At 35.9% G+C, this 21,451-nt stretch overlaps 1 protein-coding gene across 10 annotated transcripts in view; it reads right to left on the reverse strand.

Annotated features, from left to right (window-relative positions):
• The window catches only part of LOC150092673 (liprin-alpha-1-like), a 778,236-nt gene that overhangs the window by 189,396 nt on the left and 567,389 nt on the right, over positions 1-21,451 (reverse strand). For all 10 annotated transcript variants that reach the window (XM_090414522.1, XM_090414524.1, XM_090414523.1 and 7 more), the window contains one exon: positions 2,761-2,894. In XM_090414522.1, the coding sequence (XP_090270648.1) occupies positions 2,761-2,894 (134 nt within the window). The remainder of the gene's footprint in view (positions 1-2,760; positions 2,895-21,451) is intronic.

A 21,451-nucleotide genomic window follows, 5' to 3' on the forward strand; every position in this document is an offset into this window, starting at 1 on the left:
TGTAGTGCTCAATCAAAAAGACTACAAAGGTAAGCTAACAGCTTTAGTACTAGACCGTACGACTTACCTCCCCATTGAATATAATCCGACCAGCTCTCAGATTAGAACTCCCCACAGACTCCTTAAGAAGGTCACTTCTTGGCCTGTGGAAGTCACCAACAAACTAAAACCTTATAACTCTAGAACCCCCCGATTATATGGACTCCCAAAAATACATAAACAAAACGTGCCATTGCATCCCATAGTGGATGGCATTGATTCCCCAACATATAAATTAGCCAAACATTTAGCCAAAACGCTCACACACTACACTGGCAACACACCATCACACACAAAAAACTCAGCCCACTTTAAAGCCAGTATAGAAAACCTCACACTCCAACACACTGACATAATGGTCAGTTTTGACGTCTCCTCCCTATTCACTAATGTCCCACTCAAAGAAACCCTAGAGCTCATCCAAGCCAAGTTTCCTCCCGATATCTCAGCCCTATTTCAGTTCACAATGAACTCGGGCTATTTTGTTTGGCAAGGAAAGTTCTACAAATAGATAGAGGGTACAGCCATGGGTTCACCGCTTTCCCCACCCTTGGCCAATTTCTTTATGGAGACATTTGAAGAGAAAGCCTTAAACTCCGCCCCACAAAAACCCACTATTTGGCTTCGTTATGTGGATGATGTGTTTGCTATTTGGCCACATGGCTCAGACACACTCCACTCCTTCCTAACACACTTAAACAACCAACACCCCAGAGTCCAGTTCACCTTAGAAAAAGAGGAAAACAACACCCTCCCCTTCCTAGACACTTTAATCACCCGCCAGCTTGATGGATCTTTGGTTTTCTCTGTTCACAGAAAACCCACCCATACTGGCAGATACATTCACCAGCAGTCCTCCCCCCCTCACAACAATATGGGGTTATAAAAACACTATATAATAGGGCAAAATTAATCTGCTCAGATGACAACTACTGAACTAAACCACATCCTCAACACTTTCTTAGCCAATGGCTATAACCCCCAAAAAATCCAAAAAATACTAAAACCAGTAAACCACAACCCCCCCCCCCCCCTCCACAATAAAGATTACACCAAGTCTATCACCATCCCCTACATCCAGGGCACCTCTGAGAAAATAACCAATATCCTCAAAAAATATGACCTTACTTCCTGTTACAGACCATATAAAAATTTGGCATCCCTTATCCGCTCTACCAAAGACCAACCACTTCCCCTAGACCTACCTGGTGTATACCAGGTCCCTTGCAGCTGCAAATTGTCCTACTTTGGCCAAACAGGCAGAACAACAAATATCAGGATTTCAGAACACCAAGACTACATCCGGTTCCACCAGTACAGCCGCTCTGGGCTGGCAGACCATGCCTTAGATACCCACCATAAAATTCGTTGGAAGAAAACAAAAATAATTCATCGCAGCAAGTTTAAATACGAAAGATTATTCAAAGAATCTTCAGCAGCTCTAAAAAACGTTCCTAACCTCAACAAATTTGGGTGCATGAAACTACCCCAAATTTGGGAGACTTACATTATGAGAACTTCAGCCCAACTGCCAAGACTACCAAATTAGCCCGCCAGAGGGCACCATTAGGACTTTAGGAACAATATTAGTTTCTTGCTTTCTTCCTCATTTGCTTTGTGTTAGTGCCTGCGTGCACATACCATATCTTTATGTTCCTGAAGATGGCAATGTGACGTTGCCGAAATATAGAAGTTATTCATTAAAGTTACCTTTAATTAATATACTTTAGATGCGTTGTTAATTCCGTAAACTAATCACCAGTTATGTCTGACCAACGTATAAGCCTTGCTACTAACATCTGCTGAGTAAATTCTACATGCTATCTTTGTTTTCCAAATTTTAAAACCTTACATTTTGCAACATTGAACTGGCATCCACACTCCTAAGTCCATTCATTCAGCCTATTCAAGTCTTCTTGTAAGGTTCATAACATCTGCTGAGTTCCTCATAGCTCGTCCCAACTTTGAATCATCTGTAAACAACTGTATATCATGATTGAAAATTTCCCCAATATCATTAACATACAGGTTAAACGGCAATGGTCCTAAAACATATCCACCACTAGTGATTTTTCTCTTCTGGGATATTGCCCCCCCACACACACACACAAATTGTTGATACAGCCACTCTCCAATCCAGTGCATTAGTCGAATATCTGACCAGATCCGCTTCCAGTTTGACCATCACCTTATCATGCAGTAATCGATCAAAAGCCTTTGCAAAATCTAAGTATACTACTGTGTGTCCATCTCCCACATTCAATGACATGGGAGATGGATATGAAGTCCAATAATATATATGGGCCATTTCATACAGATATCAATCAAAGCAAAAATCATCATGAAAATGTCCAATATACACAGTTTTAATTATCAAACTGTAGTTAAAACTTTACTAAAGTACTTGATACAGACAAAAAAATGCATCAAAATCTACAAGTAGTTGAAAAATGCTTTAGAAATTTAAGAAAATCATGGCACTTTTTTTTTCTTTTTTTTTTGTGAATGGCATGGATTGCTAATAAGAGGCAATCTCTGTAGCTATAAAATTTACTGGTAAAGGATTTCACATAATAAACTGCAATATGCAAAGTTTGGTCCAAATATGATATATTAAAATTTTCACTTTCCTGACATTTCAAGCAAATAAGCATTTTATTGAAGGAACATGAATAAAATAAGACAAATATCAAAAAAAAAAGAAAAAGAAAAAAAAGTTACCTTCTGAGCTCCTCTGAACTTTGTGCTAAGGCTTGGGCAACCCGTTCTAACCGAACTGAGCGGGGTGTAGGAGGACTGGGTTCTCTTCGAACAAGTAACCTGCTATCATCTTTTGTTTCTGATGGTGGTTGTGCCTATTTTAATCAACGATAAAAAAAAATGTTAGGATTAAGTATAAAATTCTGAAACACTTGAAATGGAATTTATTCCTATCTCTATGAGAGTAGCAATTCAGAAAGAATTGGCAATGCAGGCTTTCTTGGAAGAGCTTAAGGACACACTGAAAACACCGTGAAGTACTTTTGATATTTTAACTTTCTTTATGGCTTACATAATGCATTTATATGATGTGCTAATGAACAGAAAATGTACCTGCAAACATTTCTTTAAAGATATATAAGGCAAATCAGTACTTCAATGTATACTGGAATCATGTAAATCCTCAATAATCAGACATTAGATGATCCCTTCCCCCATAAAGTTACTATAACAAAAGAAATAAAAAACCATTAAGTCTGCAAATCATGGATAGTCCACATAAAGTAAGCATGTATGGAATATCAAATAACAGAGACCAAGCCACCCTCTTAATAATTCATAAAAGAAACGGGTAGCTATAATATAGCAAGCATTACTATTACGAGGGTGGTCTAAAAAGTTTTCAGCCTAACAATGAAACAACTAATTTATAATTTTAAATTATTTTTATTTTTCAACATAATCTCCCTTAGGACTAATACATTTATTCCAGCGATGCTCTAGCACCATTATCCCATCCCTGAGTAGTTCTCAGTAAGATCTGCAAAATACCCCTCTACGCTTGCAATCACTTCTTGATTCGAAGGAAATGGCTGACCAGCGAGGAAGAGTTTTAGTTTTGGAAAGAGATAGAAGTCAGAGGGAGCCAAATCTGAGGAATAAGACGGATGTTGCAACAATTCATAGTGCAGATCCCTTAATTTTCATATTGCCAAAACACCTTTGTGGGCAGGTGCATTGTCCTGATGAAAGATGATTTTTTCATTCTGCAAAATGGGTCTCTTCTCATTAATTTTTTCGTCTAGTCTGGTTAAAAGATCGAAATAATATTCCCTGGTTATTATTTTACCCTTTTCAAGATAATTAATAAACAAAATGCCTTTAGCATCCCAAAACACCGATGCCATGACCTTTCCTGCTGATGGAACTGATTTTGTTTTCTTTGGCACTGAACAACCGGCTTCTGTCCACTGTTTTGACTGCTGTTTGGATTCTGGTGAATCCAAATCTCATCCATAGTAATAAATCAACGAACAAAATCAGTTTTATTCTTGTTAAAATGCTCCAAGCGCTGTTCAGAAATTTTCATGTGAGTGTATTTTTGATCTGCTGTGAGCAAGCGCGGCACCCATCTTGCACAAAACTTTTTCATTTGCAATTCTTCATGCAAAATATATCCTACATGTTCTTTTGAAATTCCTATAGTATCAGCAATTTCATGCACTTTGACTCGCCAGCCATCCAATATTATATTGTGCACTTGATCAATGATTTCTGGTGTTTGTTACACTTTTTGGACGTCCTTCACATGAAATATCTTCAAGGCTAGTACGGCTACGTTTAAACTCGGCAGCCCATTTCTTAATTGTCGAAAACAAAGGAGAAGAGTGCACATAAACTTTTATGAACTTCGAATGAATTTCTTTTGGCCTTAAACCTTCTTTTACAAAGAATTTTATAACCGCACGATACTCAATTTTATCCATTTCAAAGGATACAGACAACACTTTTGCTTTAGACAGCTGTATAAAACAAACTACTTGATAGAATGACTTGCAATTTCACATGGATGCTTATGACCAACTTGGGGGAAAAAAAATCATGCTGATAGTGTTGCCATCTATGGTCGAGGCTGAGAACTTTTCAGACCATCCTCGTATTATTTTTTAAAAGCAAATGAGCGTTAAAAGATCTTATGTTCTTGGCATGTTTAACAGATGACACATATTATAATGCTAGAGTTAATTTCTAGGATTAAAGTTTTTTTTGTGTCTGTTCATGTCATATATATTTAGAGATCCTACAGATATTTCTAATAAAGTAAAAATGTGGAACTTGAGATATTATGCTTTTCATTTTTGTTTTTTAGAATGTTCAAGTTAAAAATATAATTTTAGTAATATTAATAACAGCTATTTCTGAATATGTTCATATGTTTTAAGATTTTAATTAAAAACATAGTTTTATTTAGTATCACATTCACATACTAGCTTATGCAAGACACTATAATAATTTACAGACTCCTGAAGACTACAAACAAGAACCAAATGTTGTAATATGTTATTTGTGGAATATGAAAAATCAGAACAATGAATGACATTTTATAATAGCCCTATCTACAGCTAATCAATATACAGTAATACCCCGCCTTATGATGCTTCAACTTTATGGCAATCCACTCATACAATGCTTTTCAATTATAACCCTTGCCCATTTATACAATGCTGCATTTGCTCATACAACGGTTTTAGCAACATGATGCTCACATGAAACGATGCGCAGTTTTTGTGAATGTTTGTTTATGACATCGTTGTTGCTTGCTACATAACTCTGTATTTTGGCATTTCACTGTGAATTATAAATTCTTTATGATTACAATTTTATTATTGTTTATAATGGCAGATAAAATTCAAAGTGCAGGTGCTGCTGCCTCCAGTGAAAAGGAGAAGACTTGTAAACTTATTATATTAGATACTAAGGTTAAAATTATTAATTTTAGTGATGATAGAGTACTGAACACTGAGACAGGCCACAGACTAAATATACTTTGCACTACTGTTGTTAGAGTTATTACAAACAAAGATAAAGTTGTCAGTGAAGTTAAAAGTGCTAAACTAGTTAATACTACAGTTATTTGCAAATGTGACAAGCCTGATGCTGAAACAGAAAAACTTTTCGTGGTGTAGACCAACACTACCCAAACTGTGGGCTGCAAGTTTTGTTGATGAGGGCCGTGAAATAATGAAAACAAATTTAAAATGTTTTAACACTTAGTTTATTTTTAATCTTAAAGAAACTTATTTAATTTTTATTATTTTTTATATTTCAATGGAAAAAATCACACATTGGTGTTGGTTCACAAATTTTGTTTCCTGCGTATTTCGGTGTTTAATGAACATTAGTAAATATATGCTTATTCATGTAAGTTTCATTTCAAAGGTACTGATAAGAAACACAAAAAATTACAAATGCAAAATCTTGAATATAAATACAATAAATATTATAATAATATGTCTATCTGTATTATGATTTTTTTTATTGGGGGGGGGGGGAGAGGGCTGTGAAATTTTTTTTTTTTTTTTTTTTTTTTTTTTTTTTTTTTTTTTCCAAAGGAGGCCTTTACATCCATAAGTTTGGGAAGCACCGGCATAGATTGATAACTAAATCGAAAAATTCCCTTAAGCCAAGCTATTCAGAATAACTTTTTTTGTTTGCAAAAATTATTCTAAATTTGTTTATGTATTTGACATAAATAAAGAATTTATTTATGTCATTTACATTCATGTATGACTGCTTAAAAACACTATTAAATTATTATTACATGCATCCACAGACAGTAGTCTGGAATCTAATGTGTTGTATGACTGGGATGTGCTGGAATTCCTTAAAAGATATTATGATATAGCTGCAGAGCAGTTATTAAAATCATGTCAAATGTGAAATGTCAAATAACTGAATATGTTGTAATTTTTTCTGTAAAAGTTCATCTGAAGAACATAAAGAATGAGCACAATTTACTAAAGTCTTAATAGTTCCAGCCTTTTGACAAAAGGCAGCTGGAGTAGATGATATGTAACCAGAAATGCTTAAATATGGAGGTATGGCATAAAACTTTTAAAGTTGCTTCATTGTATAATTGAGAAAGCCTGGTCAGAGGGTTGAATTCCAGATGCCTGGAGTAGAAATCTCAGAGTACCCATCTATAAAAAGGAAAATAAAATATGAGAGTTACAGAGGAATTTTCCTGCTGAGTGTTCATGGTAAGATTTATGCAATTATACTTGGAGAAGTACAAGGTGGATTCAGGCCACATACAAGTTGTCAGGATTTTAACTTTAAGACAAGTGAAAGACTTTAGTGGAGAAGTCATGGGAATATAACAAGGATCTGTTTTTAAACTGGAACAGACATATGACAAGATGTCAAGAGGAAAGCTGTTACAAACACTACAATAATCTGGTGTAAATTTGGCATTATATATCAAGAACTACATACTCTATATTTGAGCTGTAAGTCAGTAGTTAGAATTGAAAGAGGTACAGAAAGATGGTTTGATTTAAATCACGCATGAAACAAGGATGGATGTACATTATCTCCACTGTTGTTCATTATCTATATAGAACACATTGTGAAGGAAAGTGGTATTAAACCTGACATCAAAACTGGAGATGTAAATATCAGCTTTTTATGCAGATCCCTCTGCTTAGCCTCATACCCTATGGCACTATAATTGTACTAACTGGGATGACTTCCATATTTTTATGCTGCTTTTCCATGGTAAGATTACTGCTTTTGCTCTCATGATCCACACAGCTGCACTGAACTAGTAACCAAAATAATCCTCACTGGAATGAGAGCCTTCATTCCCCACTCTAATGCAAACTCCCAAAATGTATCCAAGCCAGTGCTTCTGCTGTCCATGATAAAAATGCAGGTCATGTTCAATGGCTTAAATTAAAAACTATAGCTTCTTATTCAGCTAACATAACAGCTAGAAAATGTGCAAAAAAAAAAAAGTTATCAATGATTCCAAAGCAGACTTTGTAAGAATGAAATGCAATAAACTCACCTCCTATTCAACTGGCAGTCAAGTCCTCTGGTCCTTTGCTAAGGCTGTTGGGCTAAACTTCTGCCCTTCCATGTTGCCACCTCTCTTGCATCCTGATGGCACTATGGTAACCTCATCCAAGGAAAAGACGGACCTCTTGACATCAATTTTTAACTTCAACTCCTGCCTGGACGACCAAAGCAAATCACTTCCTGTACTTCCACGATTTGCTAATTGCATGCCTCTTCTGAACTTTTGCCAAAAGGACATCAGAAAAGCCCTCATTAATCTTGATATAATAAGGCACCTTGTCCAGATGGTATTCCTTCACTTGTGGTCCAGAATTGATACCTATCCTATGTCGTCTATATAAACTTTCATATTCTACTGGCATCTACCCAACAGCATGGAATCCCAAACCCAGCCTATACCCAAAAAGGGAGACAAATGTCAGCCATCCAGTAACCATCCCACTGCTCTCAAGGCAGTACTTTCAAAAGTGATGGAGAAGGTTATCAACAACCAGCTTCTTCATCACCTGGAGATTCATCAGTTAATTAGCAATCACCAATATGGATTCCTCCATTCTCGTTCTACAGCCAACCTCTTAGCTAATCTCATCTATCTTTGGACTCAGGCTGTGGAAAGATTTCAAAAATTCATGTCTCTCAATATTTCTAAGGCATTTTGGTTGTGTCTGGCATTGAGGTCTCCTGAACAAACTGCCATCTTATGAATTCCTTTCTATACTCTGATTGGATTGCTAGCTTCCTCTCATCACATATCCCCATCATTGCTGGAGTGCCATACCCACACTCTTCCTCCTTTACATCAATGACCTGCTTTCTAGATTCAAATCCTATGTATATATAATATGTGAGTAATATGTTTGTGCCAGAATAAACAGGATATGACAGTAAACCCAATAAGAGAAAGTTGATCTTGATAATGTTCCAGCTTCCTTTCATGTAAGGACAGATTGAGGGAATGTGGATTGCAAAGTTTGGTGGATAGAAAGAAGGAGAGGTGATACAGCTGAAACATTTAAACTGTTTAGAGGCAGTTACAGGGTCAACACTGGGGAGTTCTTACATTTGGTGGAACAAGGGGAGGGAGCAAGGACAAGGGCCATCTATGGAAATTGCAAAAGGAAGTCATCAGCATGAGGGTGAGGAGTGGGCCTCCTACGATGAGTCCTGTGACTCCATAGAGGTTATGAATGATCATCATCATCGTAATAATAATATTAGGAAATTATAATAATATAATAAAATTGTTATTATAATATAATATAATAATAATTATAATATTAGGAAAGAGTTTGACATTGTTAGCATTCAGGAATGTGTTAGCAGAGTTAATCTCAGGTGTTAAGATCACTTAAACAGAAAGGAAAGATAAGCAAAATAAGTGTTCTTTGCCAGGATGAAAGGAAAACTATCCAGAGGAAGACCAAAATCTACGTGGATTGATATAGTAAAACATGCATTAGAAGAGAGAAATATAACATCTGATAATATTGGCGTCTTCATGTATTACTATCATAATATGCTGTTGATTAACATGGATACCAGTTTTAGTTTGTATTATTAAAAATTTTTTGAATTATCTGTAATTACAATTTTTGCTGGTGAAACCATAAAGCTAAAAGTATATGGAAATTTTGCTGTTTAGAAAAGTACACAATCAGGAATTGGATATTAAAGGAAAATATTGTGAGTAACTGTGAGTAATATTGTTAACATTTTTAATATAATAATGGTTTACTGCTCATCCAATAATAGCATCTATAAAGACTGTTAAGCTAATATTGTATAGAAGACAGAATCACCTATCTTTCTTTCATTTCTGCAATCATATGAGAAAATCTAATGAATTATTATTACACCCTCCATGAAGTTCGCAGACTCATTGTGGGAGGATTATTCAACTGACAACATATTTATCATACTGAATCTTAAAATCCTTAACACTCCTTGCATTAACAACACATTCTGGTAATGCGTTCCATTCACTGACAATTCACCACCATGTAAAACATCTACTCCTCACACCCGTCTTCACTACACTCTTACATAACTTCTAGGGATGACCTCTGGTTTTCCTCCTCTTGCCTTCTACTCTTTTTATAATCTCATCTGGATTAATTCGAAAAAATCCTCTCACTAACTTAAATGTCTCTATCATATCACCTCTTTTTCTCCTATCCACCAACTATGAAATCCACATTTTTTCAACCTCTCTCTCTCTCTCTCTCCATAGTCAGCAGTCCAAAGTCCTGATATTGCCTTAGTCACTAGCCTCTGGATCCTCTACAATGTCTCCACATCACACTGAAAACCAGGTGACCAGATTTGAGCAAAATAGTCCAAGTGTGGTCTGACCAGTGCTTTATACAATGGCAACACTTATCCCTAGATGTTAGAGTACTTCTTATCATAGCAGCACTATGATGTGCAGCCTTCGCAAACACTAGCAATATGCCCTCTAAACTTCAAGGCTACTGTCAAACATCACTCCCAAATCTCTAATCTCATCCACTTCCTACAGTACAGCACTGTTGATATAGTACACAGCCTTATATTTCTGCACTTCAAAATGCACATTTTCACTTATTAATATTAAAACTAAAACTGCACTCTTTTTGTCCAAGTAAAAAGTCTATTCAAATCTTCCTGAAGGGAATTAATATCAGCGGTGCTACTTATAATTCTTCCCAACTTTGCACCATCAGCAAACAATTGAAGATCTCCAGTCAGTCCACATGATATATCATTTACAAACAAGTTAAACAGCAAGGGCACAAGAACAGAACCTGAGGCATGCCACTGGTTACTCTCCTTTTTTGAGACAACACTCCATCATACACAATTTGCTGGTGTTGTTCAGAGATCCAATCTCCAATCCATTTAACCAATATACTATCTATTTGCATCCTCTGCAGTTTGTACACCAACTATCATGTGGTAATCTATCAAACGCTTTTGCAAATGGTCCAAGAATATCACCGTATATGATTCTCCCTCATCAAACATCCGTTACCCTATCATAAAATGCAAGAAAATTGCTAAAACAGGACCTACCCTTTACAGATCCATGCTGACCATCATAAAGAATGCTATGTCCATCAAACTAATCCTGTATTCTATTCCTATCCAATTTCTCCAACACCTGGACCACAACCACAGTTATACATACAAATTGTCTATAATTGGAAAACTTCTGTCCTAGAACCATGCGTGTGGAGTGGTACTATTTTGCCTTCTTTCCACTCCTTAGGAACCCTGCCCACTGCAAGACTAATTAAATAACCAAGTCAAGGGCATAGCCAACTGTGGAGCACATTCCTTAAGAATATGTGGTGATATGTCATCCATTTTCACAGCCTTATTAACATCTAACCCAACCAACTCCTGATACACCTCTGATTCTTTCACTTCCAATTCTCCTAATACTTGCCTCCCTTCTATATACTGCACCACATATCATTTATACCAGTATGATATATGCTGATAAAGTGCTCGTTTACTAATTCCATTATATCTTTTGCAACTGCTATTTTGCTGACATGACTACCCATCAGTGTCAACTTGTCATACTTATTCTTTCTTTTGCTTGCCATATAGTGAAAAAATTCCATTAAGTTAACTTGGGTGTGACCAGTCAATCAACTCATACTGCAACTTTTCTTTCTTTACCATGCTCGTCACCTTTCTGGCCTTCCCTTTAACTTCTTCATGGATACGATCACCATCAACTGTCTTGTACCTCCTCCATAACATTTTCTTTTCCAGAACAGCTTGCTTGATTTCACTGTTCATCTATTTCACTCTTACTTTATTTACTTGCTTAGCTTTTGGTATGCAGTTATATATTGCTTTTGTCAGATAATGCCTTGTTGAGTTTCCATTCATTGTCAACATCTTTTCTGCTCAGCTCATCTACCCAACATACTGATGCTGACTGACTACAGAGTTTCCTATAATCACTCGCTTCACTTCCACACATATCCATTTTTTGCAAGTAAACTTTTATTGTTTCATCTCTTCTAAAACAAGTACCTCATGATCACTCTCACCAACTTGTAGCAGTGTCAACACCTCATTAACAACTACATCTTGTGAAGTTATAGCCAAATCCAAAACATTAAAGCCTCTAGATGCTTCAATCATGTGTTGTTTAAGATACTTATCTCTCAGAAATTCCACAAACTCGCTCTCTCTGTTCCCATACACTACTCCTTCTTACAGTCTATATTCCTAGCAAAACCAAGTTCTAAACATTTCACAATCAGTGTTCTCTGCATTCCCTAGCCTATAACAGCATCCTATCAGACATACCAGCTTGTTTATTTCAACTTCACACCACACAGATTTGAACTTACACACTTTCTGGATACAATTCCTCTACAATCATTAACAGTCCCCCCCCCCCTCCTCTTTTCACATTTCTATCCTTCTGGAAAATTATATATCCTTCTATTTCTGTTCCCAACATCACATCCTTCCCAGACAACTAAGTTTCGCTTATTCCAATTATTTTTGGGCATACTGACTCAATCAATGCAAAAAACTCAGCTCTCTTGTTTCACATATTCCTTACATTTGTGTACAACAACAAGACTATCCGTCTTTACCTGGCCCAGTCTTTCCCTTTCTGCAACATGTCAGTTATTTGCTTCATTATTTCACGAGGAAAGCATGTTTTGTGCACTTTATTAGTCATCACACCTCTAATGATTGAGTCCCCATACAGTGATATACAACTATACTTTGAATACTGACTTCATAATGTTAATTTCCTCCTTCTCATCAGCCAATATCTTCTTCCAGGTGTTTCATTTCGCTTTTCATTTTCACTAACTCTTGTCTAAGCTCTTCTACTATGGTCCCAGCACTTACTCCCATTTCTAATTGTTCTAATCTAGTAAGACATTTTTTACATACATTAATGCTTTCCTTCTTCTCGTTTACCCAAACAATCCACAAATCTTTCATTTTTCAGTACATCCATATATATATATATATATATATATATATATAGCAATTTTTGCAACATATGCACTGCAAAAAATCCAAGGCACATCTAGACCTTCGTACCGATGGCCGCCATTTTCAGAAGTAGTACGAACAAATAAGTAGCAAAACACAACATAAACAACAAAAAATTCCAACAACAACAACACTACTGAAGAATCCAAACTGAAAAATATGCAGCACAACGTGATAAAAACCCACATTATACACTTTTTTTTAGCACCACTCAAATCTACTACTACTTTCTCTCACGACACTAGTAACATGGATTAGTATAAGGAATTAATATAAGGTTTTATCAGTGATGACTTATGGAGTTCAAAGTACTAAAAATTAGTTATTTAGAGATGAAGAATGAAAAGAAGTTTATTTGTTGCACATCATATGAAGTGAATAACTGGATTAAACTAGACAGTAGCCCAGCAGTATTGTTTAAAATGGAATCTGAACTTGTTAACTGTTTTTCATTAGTTACTTTCCTTTCTGGTGAAGTCCAGCAAATGTGATATACATGCATAAGATCTTGACACTCAAGAGTTGCAAAATGGCAGTATTTCTATGTAGTCTGTTCTTTCATATCATATTTTTCTAAAATCCAACTATCCCACTGTGATCCTCAAAGATATGAAATATACAGATCTAAAAACAACTATAAAATTTATATACCATGGTGAAGTGAACATTTCATAAGGCTGGCTTTTTTGCCCTCCTGAAACAGAATAAACTCAAAAGTTTAGTGAAAGTCACAAGTGAACACATGAAAAGAAATTCTTATTATGCAACAGGAAGCATACAGAACTAAAGTACACAAGTCTTTTCTCCTGGTTTTCACCAGTATTATGCAGGGAAGGTAGGATGCCTTGCAGAAGACCTCTTATTGACTAACCAAAGTGACAATAAGATATCTAAGACCATAGAAACAGACTCAACATACATTGTACTAAAGTACTATAGTTAACCAACCAACCTCTTATGTATGGGCCCAGCATAAAAAAAAAACACAGAAGTACTTGAGGATATTAGTGAGGAAGCAATGTCAGACACAGCAAAGCAAAGATTATCAGCATCAAACCATCCACAAGTTCAGGTTTCCCTTCCTCACACATGTGCATCCTAGTGTAATAGAAATCACTTGGGAGATTATTTCAAGGGAGATGAATAAGGAAATATTTTTCGTATAAATATTCCAGCTCACTTGAATTCAATCTCAATGCTTTTTTGCCATATTGTGAACAGATGGACAGTTTTGTCAATGTATATCAGGAAAGTTAAATTACTTCAACACTTCATTTAACAGAATATGTGGAAAGGGACAGATGGAGATAATGAATAACAGCTTGAAAATAAAAACGAGGGACCATTAAATTGGCATGTCTGAATGGAGAACAAAAATAGTTTACCATCATATGGACTGTCACCATTGCCACACCATACTAATGACAATTCTAAAACACCTTATCCAAAATTCAAATAATCTTTTTTTGAAGAACTTTGCTTTTAGAAACAGAAAAATGAACAGTAATCTGTTAAATAGGGAATGCTCAAATTCGTTTTATTATTTCTTTTCTAATAATATGGCACAAGTATCTCTAAAAGAACTGTTGAGAGGTGGTTACAGGGCACTGGGGAGTTCTTTCGCTTGGTTGAACAGCAGGAAGGAGTGATGACAAGAGGCCATCCCTGGAAGTTACGAAAGGAAACTGTGAGCAAGAGGGTAAGGAGTGGTTTCTTTGTGTGGAGGGTGGTTGAACCATGGAATGCATTGCCTGATGGAGTGGTGGGAGCGAGAACGGTCAATGAGTTTAAGGAGTGGTATGATAGACTTTGTGTTTCTTAGGAAGGACCTCCCACGATGAGTCTTTTGACTCCATGGAGGCCTGAATAATAATAATAATAATTATGCTGAAGCATGGATTTAAAATCTGAAACCTAACCTGTCACTAGTCCTACCTGCCAGTAGGCAAGACTAATGACACGTCAGGCAGATCTGGTACTGTAAATAAAATCAGCTTTGATTAAATGTGATGATAAAAACATATAAAAGCAGCTGTCTACACAATCCTGAAAACAACACTGGCTTTAATGTATGAAATTATAAGTAAAATGATGTCTCAATTATCTGCTTTCAAATGACAGAACCTTCAACTGGCAACCATAGAATGGGTTAGTATGTCAGCAGAGTTTGGGTACAGAATCATGTAACTGTTATCCAGCCAACAAACTGCTTTCTTGCTGTGGTTGGATAATTGAGGGATTACGGTAGATAATTCACATTTTAACTATTAACATTACAATGTTTCATTTTAAGTGCAAATGGGTCGACTGTAGTAACACATCTATATGCAGAATGGTGGGCATAAATATTATGTCCACCATTCTGCTGCCAGAACTGCCATTATATGGAGTGGGCTCTTTAAGATATTTGAATTTTGCACGAGAAATGCCATACTATATCATTTTTTCTGCTGCCTGTACATCTGTGAGTATTCAGGAGAAGGATTCAAATGCTGGACCTCTTTATCCGTGTAATCCCAGAATTCCATCAAATTTGCTGGGATTCAAATCCAGCAAATTTGATGGCCATAATAACACCTGAAAGTTCACCAACTTGTTTGGTGAATCACTCTCAAATGATGTGGCAAGGTTCATTATCCGGTAGCATACCTGTGCCACTGGAAAGACAGTCACTGTGAAATGGTGTACTTCACTGGCCACAATCGATAGGCACTTTTGTAGTGTCTGTAGTATAATTTATGGGTATCAGGACTCAAAGAGAGATCCTCTGCTACCTTAGCAACATTGCCACCCACTTCTTATCTGTTTCTGCTGGACATTAGGGTGAGTACTCTCCCTTTTTATTTTTTTTTATTTTTTTTTACAGCTATTCCACAACATGGCATAACTGGAAAAAGTGAGATTCATTTAAAAGGCAACTTTTTCTTTAAATTATATATTTAGTTTAATCCTTTATCCAAGTGTAAGCAAACAAAGTTTGCACCTGAAGTATCTTCAGGACTGGGGCAACTTGTGGTAAAGGTGGTATAAGTTCTCATTACTTGCCTTAGTATCTCCCATAATGCAAAGCACATCTCCTAGTGGCCCTTTCCTTAATGCGTAGCATTATACACGTCCACAAGAAGATGTGCTTTGCATTATGGGAGATACTAAGGCAAGTGATGAGAACTTATACCACCTTTACCATGAGTTGCCCCAGTCCTGAAGATACTTCAGGCACAAACTTTGTTTGCTTACACTTGGATAAAAGATTAAACTAAATATATAATTTATAGTCTAACCAAGTGAAAAAAACTTCCAACTTTTTCTTTCTTTCTTTCTTCTTTTTTTTCCCCCCACCCAGTCAGTGATAGCATGTACAGTTACTGATAACAGACGTAAGCATGGGTACCTTGACTAGGCACCCACTTCAGAGGTCTATGAAGGAAAGTTTGTTGGATTATGATCTGTGAAACACTGCCATTCAATCCCCTGGTCATCCATGATAAACCATTCCACAATGTCTATGGTGGGTGTCCACCATTGGCTCAATGATTGCTGTTCTAATATTCTTCCATTTCTGGAAAGCGTTAACTGCAAGTCAACAAACAGCATACAATTTATCTTGTCTCTGTTTCCTTGGTACTGCTAACTACTACCATTCAACTAGTATCCTACAATCATGCTTTTTTTTTTTTTTTGAAGTCCACCAGATCACATACCTTGCCCATGTTGATCAGCAACTTCAAATGAGCTATACATCACGCACTTCCAGTATCAGTATACTGGCATTCTTGTGATGCATATATCATTTGACAGGGTGGCATGGCCAATTGTGAAATATTAGGGGTAGTAATAATATTTGACTGGACCATGTATACTGTCCAAATATGTATTGCAGTCTTTAATATCAACAAATTAGATCAGTACTAAGAAAAGTAAATGAAATCCATACAATGTTAGTTTCTAAATTCTTGATACTGTGAAGCAGAGAATATTTACACCTTCTTAAGGGCTAGCTGATTTAGAAAATGCCTTAATAAAACAGCCAGTGGGAAGTCAATTAATAATGTTTTGTATGACAACAGATAGCTCCTTTTAATAATAAATTTTATTGAAAAAAAAAGTTATTATTAATTTACCAAATAAAATAAATTTACTGTTCTTTTCTTGAATTATTACTAAAGGGTATTTTTAGTTGTAAAACTGTGAGATTGTTATTACAATATTAAGAGCTTAGTAGTAGTAGTGTTCAAAATATTTTTCATATTATTGCTAATTTCTTTCAACATATGCCAGCATAAGCCAAAGACTGATGCCAAATTTTCCTTTTCTTTTTTTTTTAATTTTATTTTACAAATATTTATACACATTCCTACATTGCCTTTTACTAATTATAGTAAGAAAATGGGTTTTCAAAGTTTTAAATAAATTTGTTTATTTAAAACTTTGAATGAAAAATTTCACGAACAGAGAAAATAGTGCCGCTATGTTACAACACTGAAATATAAGGATATACATAATATAAAATTAGTGAAAAAAAATCATGCAAAACTATATTATTTTAGAAATATATATATAGTTTTATAAAGAAAGTTTTACATCAGATGATGCTTAAGTTTAAACTTTACATTACTGCAACTCAGGAGATTGGGGGAGGAAGGGAGAGGACCAATATCAGAAATTGACAAACATTCATCCACAGGCATGCAAACCTTTTCTAACTATATCCATATCACAGAGATATGCATACAGACAAAAAAAGTAATGAATACACAATAAACAGAATAGTACAAAAAAAAGTAGACAAAAATTATTGAACAGTTGGAAAAGTGATTCCAAATAATCCTATTATATACAGGGTGTTCGGGATAAATTTGACAGTTTCGTAAGGAAAAAGAAAATCTTCTTTGTATCTATTAAATTTAATGAATTGACAAAAAAACATTACAGGCAGAGTTAATTACAATACTATCAACAAGATTTACTCAAAATAACCACCATTAGCATCGATCACAGCTTCAATTCTGCTTCGGAACCTCGAACAAGCTGATGCTACAGTCTCCCTGGGAAGGGCCGCAAAAACTGTTTTAATTTTATCCATTAACTGGGCTTTTGTATTACTGGAAGTGCGATTGGTGTCTTTTTCAACTGCGCCCCATACAAAATAATCCATGGGGTTAAGGTCTGGGGAGTTTGGAGGCCAAACATTTGGACTGGTGAAGTCGTAGAAATTTTCAGACAACCATTTTTGACTTTTCCCAGAGGTGTGGCAAGGGGCCGAATCCTGCTGCCATACATACGGCCTACCATTGGCTACCCTTGTTATCCAGGGCTTGACTACAGTTAGCAACTCCACGAACAAAGCCCGAATTCCAATGCCAGGGTTCTTCAACACCTGTTCCTGCAGATTTGCGAGGAATTCTGCTGTACGAACGCAATCAGATCGTCTGCTAGGGATCTTTCTTCTTGCTACATCCTCGTAGTCACCATTGCAAGTCTCTAGTTCATGCCTGATTGTTTTTACTGTATTCAGGGAGCATTGGGCAGCAGTCGTAATATCCTTATTTTGATGGCGGGCACGAATCATCATGATACAAGTTATTCTCTTCCATGATTCAGGTGGGTTCCAGCTATCCATCCTTTCTGACATCTTGTATATGAATGAAGAAGGGTCCAAACTTTTAAATGAAGAGAAGTGTGTGTTAATACATGTAACTTACGGAAAAATATAATTAATTATAAATATGTCAAATTTATCCCGAACACCCTGTATATATATATATATATATATATATATATATATATGTAGAAAGTATTTTACCTTGGGTATAATAAATGTTAAAAAATACCAAGCAATTTTAAACCTGGTTTTACTCCATTTCCCAAGTAAGCAAACAGACAATAAGTCAAGTTTGCTGCAAGTCTAGCTTACTTGGGAAATGGAGTAAAACCAGGTTTAAAATTGCTTGGTATTTTTAACATATATATATGATTTATTATACATTATGTATTACTGTGCAATTCTTAGCCAATGATCTGAATGCAAATTGATATTGTTGACCTGCCCAATCATAACTATCCAAAGGTGCCAGCATATGTGCAGTGTATGTGAATAATCATACAACATACAAGTAACAAACATACAGTTTTTTTTCACAGTTTTCATTTATGAAGATTGTCAAAATAATATTTTCCTCCTCAGTAATTCATTCACCAGAAGTAATACCGATACAATTTTATCAATATTAAAACATTAAAAATTGACTACATTTAATTGAGCAAAATGGGGAGTAGAGTATAAAGTGGCATTCTGTGATGAGATGACTTCATTAAGGTGCTAAGTAATACTAAAATAAAAACATGCATGCAAAACAGCCCCCACCTTCAATAATCAGACCTCATTTTATTCAACATATTATTTTTAAGACATCTCCATGGAGTACTTGGACTCATCACAAGTTGCTTATAGTAACCATTATTCACAAATCAATGACAATGTGTTCACTGCTCCCTATCACAACAAATAAAAATTGTTTACCGCTTTCCAAGCAAAATAAAGCTAGTCCTATTCTTGCTAAAGAAATTCTTACTAAATTTCCAGATGAAACTGTTATTTTCCCTTTTACCAAACTGGAAAAAAAATATCCTTCTGCATCTGAACTATAAAATCTCTGTAGTAACTCAAGAAAAGAAATTCTGCCATCAACCACATTTTGCAATTCACAATCCTTCATATACTCAAAGAAAGCATTCCATGCTTCCTACCCATATCCTTGATCAGACATCTCCAAATCCCCTGTACACTTCCTCACCACTCTGCCATCACCCCCACCCAGACAAAAGAACATTATCATCTTCAAATTCCTGATATGTACTCAGAGGGGTGTACAGGATATTATGATAGTACAACTTAAGATAGTACTACTAAAATCAGTAAACTGGAGCAGATGGGGATGGATATAGGGTTGGTGAGATGGATAGGAGGATGGTTGAAGGAGAGATACCAGAGAGTGGTTTATTCAGGAGTGGAGTCTAAAAGATGGCTTGTGACTAGTGGTGTGCCACAGGGCTCTGTTCTTAGACCACTGCTTTTCAATTTGTTTATCAATGATATAGGAAAGGATTTGAGAGGAAGTGTTCACTTGTTTGCTGATGATGCAAAGTTGGTAGAGCAATGTGAGTGCACAGGATGTCAAAATTTTACAGGATGATTTGGATAGTTTGGAGGACTGGGCTAGGAAAAATGGATGTCAATTTAATGTGGAAAAGTGGAAGGTTATGCACTTTGGGGTGAAAAGAATAGCAGCAGTATATCGCATTGGTGGAATCATACTCCAGGAGATTGATGAGGCCAGGGATTTGGAAGTGTTGGTAGATAGGGAATTGAAGTTTAGGGGGCACATTGCAAACGTGACTAAATCAGCTCATCAAACCACTTGGCTTCTGAAAAATACTTTAACATGCAGAGACAAACAAGTTGTTGTTCCTCTGTATCAAGCCTTGATAAGATCCCATCTGGACTACTGTGCCCAGTTATGGGCACCAGGGTTTCTTCGTGATAGGGAGGAAGTGGAGAGGATCCAGAGATGAGTGACCAAGATGATAGCAGGTCTGTGGAATGAACCTTATGAGAATAGGTTGAAGATTTGTGGGTTGCAGAAATTGGTCGATAGGTGAAGGAGGGGTGATATGATTGAGACATTCAAATTACTGAAGGGTTTCTATAAGATCGATCCAGAAGATATTTTTGAAAATATGACTGGTGGTGGGAGTACTAGGGGTCATGCATGGAAGCTGGGCAAGAGCGTGGTTGACAAGGGTGTTAGAGCTAGGTTTTTTACTTGGAGAGTGGTGAATGAGTGGAATAAGCTTCCAGAGGCTGTTGTGGGTGCTATGACCATGAATGAGTTCAAGGCAAGGTATGATAGATACTATGTCAATGTCGAATAGTTGTTCTTGACATGATGTTAGGGCCTCCCTCGATGAGTCTGTCGGCTCCTTGGAGTTGCCCGGAACAACAACAACAACAATAATAATAATAACTTAAAAGTTCACAACATTACTAACTTCCTCTCGGCAATTTTTCTCTAAACTGTTATGAGTTAGGATTCTGTCAGACCTTATATTTCAGTTTTTTTCAAACACTTCTTACTGTATCCATCCACTTCTTGGTCTTCTTCTGGTTAGTCCCACCATTTTCAACAAATGCCAGTTTCGTTAACTTTTTGTCTCCCATTCTGTTAAGTGAGCATACCACCTGAGAGTAGCTTTACACATATTCCAGCTAACAATGTCAAGTTCTTTCCTTATATCATTATTTTAAATATATTTCTGTCATTGTTAAACACTGCTTATTTCACTAATCCTTCTTAGAACTCTCATATTAGTAGTTTCCAATCTTTGATGAAGTATTTTATTTTTAACCCACCTTCAGATTCATAGTGTCAAATTTTCATCCCAACAATGTCTCGTATACAGCAAGTTTAGTGTTTTGACTAATTTCTCTTTTATTCCATATAAATGTATTCACCAACAATGTAGTATTAATATCCCCCCCCCTGCCAAATAGAAATAATGCTCAATAACATAAGCCAAAACTGCCAAAAAATTGAATTGGAAATACATCCAGACAAAACAAGATAGATGAAAAATGAATACTGTAAAGATTATACAATCACTCTAGAATTTTGCACCATTGAAAAAGTTGAAAATTACATCTACTTCAGACAATCCATAAAAATGAATAACAACATATCAAATGAAATAGCAAGGAGAAAAAGAGCTGCTTGGATGACTTCAACAAAATAAAATCAATAAAACCAAAACACAGATATAGAAATAAGAGACCATC

Source organism: Typopeltis vanoorti, chromosome 25, assembly GCF_054136105.1.
Source record: "Typopeltis vanoorti isolate ZY-2024b chromosome 25, IOZ_Tvanoo_1.0, whole genome shotgun sequence".
Classification (NCBI taxonomy): domain Eukaryota; kingdom Metazoa; phylum Arthropoda; class Arachnida; order Uropygi; family Thelyphonidae; genus Typopeltis; species Typopeltis vanoorti.